Here is a 10,588-nt window from a genome sequence, read left to right as displayed (position 1 = left end):
AACATCTATTTATAAAAAGGTTCCCTATCGACTATTATCCTGAATAGGGTATTTACTCTATAATAGATTACCTTAAAAAAATATTATATTAAGTTCAAACAATATTTAATTGTATTTCCAGAACTATGCTTTGATTAATAGGCTTAATAATATTACTATTTTCATTACTGATAATTCATTATTAAAAAAACACATTTGGACTTGTTTTTTTATACATTTATCATTTATTATCAAAAACAAAAACATAGTCAATTAGGCTTTAATTTTTATGCTCTTAGACAAATTAACTTTAATACCAGAAATTTCTCCATCATAACGACGAATTTCTTTACGTGGCTCTGAAATCTGAAATGAAATACAAACAAATATTATTTATAATCATATGAAATTCCAAAAGTAACATTTGATTATTAATTTAACAAACCTGTCCCTTCCTGCGGATTTTGGCTTTACGATATTTCATACGATTCTTCACTCTTGGATTTCTAAGTTCTTTCTTTCGTCGAGGCGTAAGTCCTTTATTTTTAGCTATTTGATAGGTTATACCACGTTTTTCATCAGTGGTCATCATTGGCTCTTCTATAAAATAAATAATTTTGTTATGAAAACACTAATATTTATAATATATTATTATATTAGTATTATACCATTAAGTTCTATTGCATTTTCTTCTTCTTCTTCTTCTTCTTCTTCATCATCATCACTATTCTCAAATTTATTTGATTGGTTGTCATTTATATTTTTTAGATTATTTTCTTTGGGTTTAACTGTATTAACAGCTTTTTGTACTGGTTTAGTCAGTAGATTGAGTAATTTTTTAGGTTTATTTTTGCTTGCCTTAGAGTTTGATCTAAAACATACAAAAAAAATTAAGTACCAAAATATTTAATTGAATTAAACAATTTCTTACTTTACTGTGTTGATATTGGACAATATTTGATCAATCTGAGGTAATATTAATGTTTCAAAATGTTTATTCTGTTCACATAACATTTCACGGTATCGAAGTAATCTATTCATAATAGGATGATTTTGCACTGGTTTACGGACAGATTTCATAAGAAAATAGAACCCAATGTTGGTACAATAACTAAAATAATAATAAAAATGTAAAATAAGAATAATTTCAACAGCTGTTGATGTAAAATATCAGTATTACTTCAATATAATTTCGAAATAACATTGTATATACTCTGTAAACCGACTCTTTGGTATGTCCTCAGATCTAACTAACTTCAAAAAAGGAGATAATTTTTCTTGTACAATTCCCATGTAGGCTATAATATAATAATAAATAATTTTATGATATAATATTACAAATTATATGAATTCCTATTTTAAAGAAAATAATGTTAAATGTTAAGAAATAATTACTTTTGAAATCTTCGATAAGTCCAAAAAGTTCAGGTGATTCTTTCATTAACAATTTTCGTTTTTCACGATCGCTCATTGAACTCAAATCTTTTTTAACAGTCATCATTTGTGTTATATCACTAGTATCAGTTCCTTCTTTTGCATTTTCAGTTACTTTAGTCCCCTAGAAATAATAAACATTAATAAATCAAAAACATTCTGTGAATACATTTTATTTACAATAATGTCAATAACTTACAATAAAAAGTTCACTGTCAAGATCTACATTTTCTAATTCGGACATCATTCTTTGATGGATTTTACGCGCTTCTTCTTCTTCCATTTTAGCAGTTTCTTCATCCTCTTCCCCCTCAAAACCTAAATATATTTAATTATATTTTATAAAATATTCAATAATTAAATATATTTATGTTACCTCCATGATCTTTATCTAAGTAATCTGTATTATAAAATGATCTTCTTAGTTGACCCCAAGCTTTGTCATTAGGTAAATCATCAGAACCACTTTCTGCGCCTTCTATATCACTATCATTAATATTTTTTTCTTCACTGTCATCTGAATGTTGTTCAATATCATTTTCAACTTCTTCATCTTCTTCTTCACTATCTTCATACTGATCTAGTTTGTTACGTAGCGGAAATACTTCTTCCTGATTACATAAGTAAACAAATTATAATCATTCACTTTAAGATTTTTACTTATTTTCAATGCACCATATTTATACATAAAAATGATTAAAAGATTTTAAATAATTCACTATGAAAAAAAAAACAATAAGCTTATAAGTTAAAAATAAATTCAATCTATAAATGTTTACTTAAATATACTTTTTTTTTAAGTAAAAATAAAATAATTTAAGAATAGTTGGTCACAAATATTTATATTATATTTTATACAATTAAATCAAAACTATTTTATTGAATTTATTATACCTCAATAAATAACATTTCTAAATTCAGTCTTGACAATTTAAATTATTTTTGTTACACAATAGTACAGCTAATCTTTCATAACTTGTATAAGATTAAATAAAAGGGTAATTTAAAAGTATGATTTTCACATAGAAACCATAATATATAAATTGTAAACAGGGTTGTAAACATAATTATAATTACTTCGCTCTCCTCATCGGAATCATATGGACCTTGAGCTAATTCTTTCCGTGTCTTTTCTAGAAGAAGCTTTTCGTTTTCGTCATAATCACTCTCTGAATTTTCACCATCAAAATCTACAGAAGCATCATCATCGCTCTCTACTTGTTTGCGTCCCCTTAAAAAAATGATTTTATACTAAATAATATGTTATATAATTTTAATATATAAAAATCTATATTATAATATATAAATCTAGATTAGAATTTAATTTAAAATAATGTCTTAGCTTTAAATTTAATTAAAAAGATTTATACTTTGAATATAATGAACATTTTTGAAGATATGGAAATATAAGCTATTAATACAACGGGTGATAATATAGGTACTGATGTTCAAAATTAAGAGTATTTAAGTAGGTAGATAAATGAAAAAGTATAGTTGTACATTGAAAATAAATGACACTAATTAAATACATCTTTATTTACCAATGTAAAACTGCAAATTTCTTAAGATATTATATTAATAAAAGTAATTCTAAGCAAAAAGATTAGATACACATAATTATTAATCATAAGTTATATTATAATATACCTACATCATTATTGTTTCATAGTTTTTATTTTACATGTATAATTAATGTTAAAATGGAATATATTTCAAATAAAATAACTAACATAATATTTCTACTTTAATATAAACGTAGACACGTATATAGTAATTTAAATTGATTCAAATGTACTTACCAAGGTTTCTTTTTCATTGTAGTTTTTTTTGTATTATTTATTACTAGGTATATTCTAATTAATTATAACACATTTGGCACGTTATTATATGTTTTAAATGATAAAACTTCTCAATTTCAATTATTATTCAAAATCAAGATTCCACTGTTCAAAACTTAAGTAAGTACTCGAGAAGACAATTACTTAACTATTGAACATTGAAATTTGAAGTATGAACTATGAAGTACTAAGCAGGTATCTTAATCTCAAATTTTAAATTTAAGTTTTTGAGGTTAAGACACTATCAATATTCAATTACCATCTCATTATCTACCATGGTTCAAATGGGATGTTGTTATCTTCTTAGTGATAAAAACACATGTTCGTTGTTTTCCAAACATATTATTTTATCAACTACCTATACCTATATCAAGACGTATTCAAGTTTAAATATAACTGTTTTAAATTTTAATATGGTCAAATATAGTAATTATTAAGGATTATGATATCAATGATGTCTTAAACTCAAAATTAATTGGATCGTGATTGTGTGTTCGTGTATCGTGTTATTCAGTGCCTCAGTGGTCAATAATCGGTACCATCATATTATCATGATTGGTACTTACTCTTACCTCAATAGTCGTTAGTCAATGGTTATTTGATTGTTTGTGACGTTTGTGTACAGTATTATGGTTTAATATCCACCGTTTCGATCATGATCTGATATTGAAATAAACATTCAGCGTGAACTGTGATGTTTTTAATCATAGATAATCTTACATTAACTGCTTTAGTAAGTAATATTCAATTTAGTTAATAAATTGATTGATTTTGTTGTGTTGTGAATGTTTTAAAATGGATACAAGCAACGATTATTTATTCGCTCTACAATTGCAAAACGAATTGGCCAATTTTGAAGACAATGGAGAACTACGTTTTATAGATTTGACAAAATCTGAAAACAGTTCAGCTTCTGGTTCTAGTAATGGAAATATAGTTGATTTGACTGATATCGGTACTAATGTTAAAAAACAAAAGCGTAATGCTAAAGATAATGTACCTCGACCAACTAAACGATTTTACACTCAAAATGTAGAGACTACTGAAAGTGTAGTACACCATTCTTGGGAAACATTGGACCCAAATCCAGATATACACGGTTTATTTTTGGCATTTAATCGACAGTATTTTTGGAGTACATTGGACTTAGTCATGATTCAATGGAGCAAAAGAATGACAGTCTGTGCTGGTTTATGTAGATATCAAAATGGATTTTGTTCCATAAGCCTTAGTGAACCACTTTTAAAGCTCAGACCTCGAAAGGATCTAGTTGAAACACTATTACACGAAATGATACATGCATATTTGTTTCTTACCAATAATAGAGATCATAGAGATAGAGATGGGCATGGGCCAGAATTTTGTAAACATATGTACAGGATAAATATAGGAGCTGGCACTAAAATATCGATTTATCATGATTTTCACGATGAAGTAAAGTTGTACAAAACACATTGGTGGAAGTGTAATGGACCATGCCAATATAATAAGCCATTTTATGGATATGTAAAAAGGAGTATGAATCGTGCACCAGGACCAAATGATAATTGGTGGGCTAATCATCAAGCTAATTGCAGTGGAATTTTTGTTAAAGTTAAAGAGCCTGAAGGATATGGATTGAAAAAAAAATCAACTGTTCCAAAACAATTAGATGTTAAACCTGCTAATAAAATAACAAATTTCATTACAGTATTGGATCCTCCATTAAACAAAGTTCTTCATAATGATTCTGAAATATATTCGAAACCAAAAGAAAATGATAAAAAGTCTCACTTAGACGACAAATTGAATTCACCTACAAAGAAAGTATCTGAACAGAATGCTAACATGTCTTCTAAATCTGATGAATGCAATAAACAAAATGCTCAACAAGATATATGCTTAAAAAATTTAGATGAAACTACATTATGTCCTATTTGCAATGAACCTGTGTTTACAGACTGGTTGAATGATCATTTACAAAATTGTGATCAATTAAAAGAGATGTTTGGCACTGAAATAAATGATAAATGTAAATGCCCAGCATGCAATGATACAGTTGATAGATCCTTAATGAATGAACATTTAAATAACTGTAAAATGTTGATTAATGTGTTTGAAAATGACTCTGTGGATATTCCTGATGATACCAATTATGTAAACTGTCCATGTTGTGAAAAGATGGTTAAAGAAAGTAATATTAATACACATTTAGATATTTGTATGTCAACAGAAAAGCCAGAAACACCAAAGCCAAATGTTAATGAAAATAATTTAAAATGCCCATGCTGTGAAAATATATTTAAAAATGTTATAGAGTTAGATGATCATATAGATAACTGCTTGTCAGTATGTTAATAACCATAATTTATTTTGTATTTCACTTTTTTTATACTTAATATGTTAATATATTTTTATCTTTGTTGTATTTAAAATAAAAACAATGCTTATTTATAGAAAATCCAGAAAATATTATTGTAAATGACTTAAATAAAAAGCATTAATCTTAAACCAGAGCTCATCTGCTTCAACTTGTTAAAAATTACACGTCTGTTTGAGAAAATGTCTGGATATTTCGCGATTGTCATTATATCAAATACTACATAGTACATTATATATACTGTATATTTTTATGAGTTATTGCAGTATAATAATAATTTTGATTGATGTGTTATACAATAAATGTGTTTTGTTATGGCATTCCACAAATTTACTTTTTATTGGGTTACTCACAAATAAAATAAATAAAAAGTAATGTATGGCATAACATAGTTAAATTAACATACATTTTTATTATAATATAAAAAATATTTTTAAACAATACAATAACGAATACTAAATTTTGTTAAATATTAAAATTATTTTTAAATAAAATTAATTTTTATTTCTGTTGTTATTATTAGTAACGAACAACAAACCATCAAAAATATTTTGTGACTAGTAGATTGATAAGCACTGCTAAGCTATTTTGCTGAGAGTACCGGCACTTGGTAACCTTAGAACATAACAATATTTATGAACTATAATTTTCACAAATAGCTTAATTTAATGGTAAGCTATTATCAAGTTCAATATTTAGGTTTATTATTATAATTATTATTAATATAATAATAATAATTATGAAATATACAAATCTATACAAATCTATTCAGTGTTTACGGAAACAAGGAACACTTACACTATATTCAGCAGTAATTTATGATAGTGATGTATATTTTTGTTTTATTCACAATTTGTTAAACTCATGTGTTTTGAATGTGTGTTAGTGTATAACCCAACTTAATTTTTTTAAACCATATTGACTATACACATACTAAATCCAAAATAGAGCTATTTCAAATTTGGTTTATTGTCTAATCTATACATTGAACATGAAACTTTTTGAGAATTTTTTCTACTTAAATAATAATTATTGTAAGTACTTATATAAAATTAAATTACTTTATATTTAATTTTCACACCATTACAGTTAGTCATCTTTTTTATATTTTATTTAATTAAAATTTGAATTGTCAGTTTAACATAAATGAATTCAAAATTGAATATTTTTATAACATAATTTATTTATTTTGTAAATTGATCAACTACAAAAAAATCAAGAATATTATTTATTATGTTATTACGTCAAAAAACAAAAAAAAATGTTAAAGAGTTCTCTTTTTGAGCTTGTATAAACAAATGGCTTCAACTAAATATTCTAGTACAAATAAATACTGCATACCTATAACACTTCTTTTTTTTTTAAAACAAGTTACAAACATAATACTATACAATTTATTTTAACAAAGAATAAATATACATGTTATTGATATATTTTTGTATATTTAGCTACATCATAAAAAATCGCATTTCAAATGTTAGGTCACCTTAATACTGCTACATAAATTATGTAAAGGCCGGTCAAATCAATAAAATTAAATACATCTTTTGCTATTAAATATAATCATAAATTTAATACATAATGTAATATATGCAATAACTAATGGTGTATTTCTATTTAAAATGTTTATTGTACATAATTTTTTACAATAATGAAACAAGTTAAATTCAATAATTCTACATTTGGGATACATAAAAAAAAAATGTTTAAAATTAACATTTGTCTAGTAGCAATATAGATCACATCATTAATACATATTTAATTTTTATAAATTAATGAAGAGATGTCATGGATGAGAAATTAATTTATGATTAAGTAAAATGTATTAATTTGTCTTATTTTAATGATATGATCAATAACAAACAATACAAATGTGTGACAATACATTAAAATATAAGATATGCCATTTTGAATAATTGATTAGGACCATAAGATGACGCATAGCAATGTTTCTAAATTTATATTATTTTAACAAATGTTCATTGTTTAATAATGCTGAAATTAATACTAAAAGCAATTTAGCAAAAATAATAAAATAAATAAAAAGTTAAATCACTTTTAGAAAAGTACACATTTTCTTATACAGTTATATTATAACCCAAATGCGATAAAGGAATATGTAAATATACAATAATATCACCATAAATAAATAATATAAATGTTTATGGTAAAGCATTTAATGGTAAATATAAAGTATTTCAATATTTTATTTCTAATACATACATTTTTTAATTTAGGCTATGCAGTTTTACAAGTATAATTTAAAATGCTTTATGTATTCTGACCATTAAACTTTTTACTAGAAATTTTTAATATAATACATTTTATACTATGACATATGGACAAATTGTTTTCAAAAGATTTTACTCAATCTGGGTTATTTATTACACAATAATTGTATAGTTAAATAATAGGTAGTTAAGACAATTATTCCATCTTTTTTTTCTAGATTTATTATGTCTATATAATATTTTTCTTTTTTTGGCTTACAATCGTTATACAAAAAATTGTAGTATTAACCAGATTCTTAAACAAATATAATATATATATATATATATAATAAATAGTCATTTTATTAAAAAAATAAAAAATAAAATAAATAGGAACTAAAATTGTTCAATGCTATCAAATTTTCATCAAGTAAATATTGAGGTTACCTCAGAGGTAAATATTATTTATTGTTAATAAATCGTTTATCCTCAACAATTGACATTTTTTAGTTTTAGATTTAACTAGTATTTTATAAACGTAAATGTAAAACAATACAATACATAATTTATACTATATATATTATATACTTTGATTTAACTCAAGATACTATATAATTTTGGTGTAACTTATATAACATTTTTCATTGATTCTGTAATTTTTATATCAATCATAAATACCATTGATTTTACATTACAAAGATATTAAATTTATTAAGTTTTAATAAATAGGAATTAAAAAAATAATAAAATTATTCGCCCAGAGTGCTTTTGATTTGTTACATTTTTTTTTATTTTCTGTAATGTATTACATATATTGTGAATAACATTCTACATTTATTATGTTTAAAAACAAAATACACTTGTGTGGCACCATAAATAAAATATTGACAATTTGTTTTAGCATGTAATTAATTTATGATTTTACAAATGTATTTTGTGCTGCAACATAAAGCATGTACATACATAACATTTGTTACACATGATTATTATTTTATACGTTATGAGGTCTCTAGGAACAAGTAATGACAAGTATGATGTATGATGTATGATATAAAGAAAAATAGAAAATACTGTTTAAAATGTATATAATAGTGGTTGGTTTAATCAGTGTGTTACATCTTACATATAGTCTAAATTAAGGGTCTCTTCCTAAAAAGGTTGAAGATTCTCATATTAAATTATAATAAAAAATTCAAAAATAAATAACTAATATCAGAAATAGTAACTTAAAACTTAGTAAATTGATGTCAATTGTATTTTCGAATGATAGTATAATGTTGAAAATAGATTTAGTGAATTTAATAATACACATTCAATGTATTCAATATTTCTGAATGAAATAAAAAAAAATAAACTTTACTACAAAAAAATAAAAAATAAGAATATTTAATAATAATATTAATAGTTAAAAAAATGATGTATAAAATTTCAACTAGAAAACATTGCTTAATAAAATAAAGTTTTTTTTAGAAAAATGACTAGATATTTACTAAAATCTATCTTATTTAAGACCTTGTTAATTGTTAGCTTTAAAATTTGATCTAATTTTAATAATAATACAAGTATATATTTGATACCCAAATGAGATATTCCAAATTTACCAAAAATATAGTAATTTTAAAAGCAGATTGGATGTACGAGAGCTTGTTTCATTTCACTTACTATAACGCAAATTGTGGGTTGTTATTTTTTCCAAATATGAAAGCAATGATTAATCATGAGCTATGATAACATAATAATTCAAAGTGGTGCATTGATAAATTAGTGTTAACATTATTTTTAAAATTGGAAGTGCTCATTAATTTATTTTTTTAAAACTGTGTTAACCTTGCATTAAAATTTAAAGTATTAACATTTATGTATCAAATTTAATTGAAAAAGTCAACAAAAGTAAATTATGAATTCTTAGTGGAAGTTAAAATTGTGAAAAGTTAGTAGGTATTGAAATTTTTGTTAATTGTTGTACATAGTGAATTTAGTATGAATAAGTTGGAGCACTAAAATATATTATTTTATGACAAATTATTCATCAATTACTAAACACTTAGAAAAATATTAAATTTTTAAGGTACGTTATGTATTACTTTCCAATTGAATGGTTGAATGAATGAAGGTGTCAAGTGACATTTTTAAACTTTTTAAACCTTTAATTTAATCGTACGTTGTAACAAACATGACACAACATAATATTTTTTTTCAAAACATTTTATTTGACACCTTTATCTATATAACCGTTCAATTATTAGAGAATTTAATAATTTATATTAGTGTTTCTCAACCTTTGTATTATGATGACACATTGTTAACATTTTTCATACTTTGTGACACACAAAAAAAAAATAAAAAAATAAGAATAATACCTATTAATTTTTGTAAATTTAGTGTACATTTTGTGTCATTTAATATTAGTACTTCCCACGATACGTTTGGACTTACTCGGCGACACACCGGTTGAGAAACACTGATATATATGCCCTAGAAGATTATGTTTTCATTTGGAAAAACACAAAAAATCATTGCAAAACAACAGTTTTTTCACAAACTGCTTTGAATATAAATTGCTACATACATTAAAAATCATATTTTTAAATATACTTCTATGTAGTTTTTTTACTTCCTCTAGGTTTAATGCTTTCACTAATTTGCCACATGGCTTCTTCACATAAAAACTCATCAAAATTGTTAAAGAATGCAATGATATGATCATGTTTCTTGAAATTATAGCATCTAAAAATATTTTGGAATAAGTGTTAATTTGCATAGTCTGA

General features: G+C 24.0%; 3 protein-coding genes across 4 annotated transcripts in view; 1 reads left to right on the top strand and 2 right to left on the bottom strand.

Moving 5' to 3' along the window:
• Positions 1–204: 204 nt before the first annotated feature.
• LOC132929636 (something about silencing protein 10) lies at positions 205–3,454 on the bottom strand. The gene is made up of 10 exons (XM_060995127.1): positions 3,213–3,454; positions 2,491–2,644; positions 1,790–2,024; positions 1,613–1,731; positions 1,375–1,537; positions 1,160–1,277; positions 911–1,090; positions 648–850; positions 425–579; positions 205–345 (listed from the first exon to the last, which is right to left on the bottom strand). The coding sequence occupies exons 1-10, from the start codon at positions 3,227–3,229 to the stop codon at positions 253–255; spliced, it is 1,437 nt and encodes a 478-aa protein (XP_060851110.1). The 5' UTR covers positions 3,230–3,454; the 3' UTR covers positions 205–252.
• A 144-nt stretch (positions 3,455–3,598) lies between these two features.
• LOC132929635 (DNA-dependent metalloprotease dvc-1) lies at positions 3,599–5,930 on the top strand. Its single transcript, XM_060995126.1, has one exon. It carries the CDS (start codon positions 4,047–4,049, stop codon positions 5,586–5,588), a length of 1,542 nt encoding a protein of 513 aa, XP_060851109.1. The 5' UTR covers positions 3,599–4,046; the 3' UTR covers positions 5,589–5,930.
• An 893-nt stretch (positions 5,931–6,823) lies between these two features.
• LOC132928562 (guanine nucleotide-releasing factor 2) overlaps positions 6,824–10,588 on the bottom strand; it is a 17,291-nt gene continuing 13,526 nt past the window's right edge. For both annotated transcript variants that reach the window (XM_060993337.1, XM_060993338.1), the window contains one exon: positions 6,824–10,547. In XM_060993337.1, coding sequence (XP_060849320.1) covers positions 10,418–10,547 — 130 coding nt within the window. In that variant the 3' untranslated portion in view covers positions 6,824–10,417. The remainder of the gene's footprint in view (positions 10,548–10,588) is intronic.

The sequence above is a fragment of the Rhopalosiphum padi genome, chromosome 4 (genome assembly GCF_020882245.1).
Source record: "Rhopalosiphum padi isolate XX-2018 chromosome 4, ASM2088224v1, whole genome shotgun sequence".
NCBI classification, from domain to species: Eukaryota; Metazoa; Arthropoda; class Insecta; order Hemiptera; family Aphididae; genus Rhopalosiphum; species Rhopalosiphum padi.
This window is presented reverse-complemented; position numbering and strand designations above follow the sequence as displayed.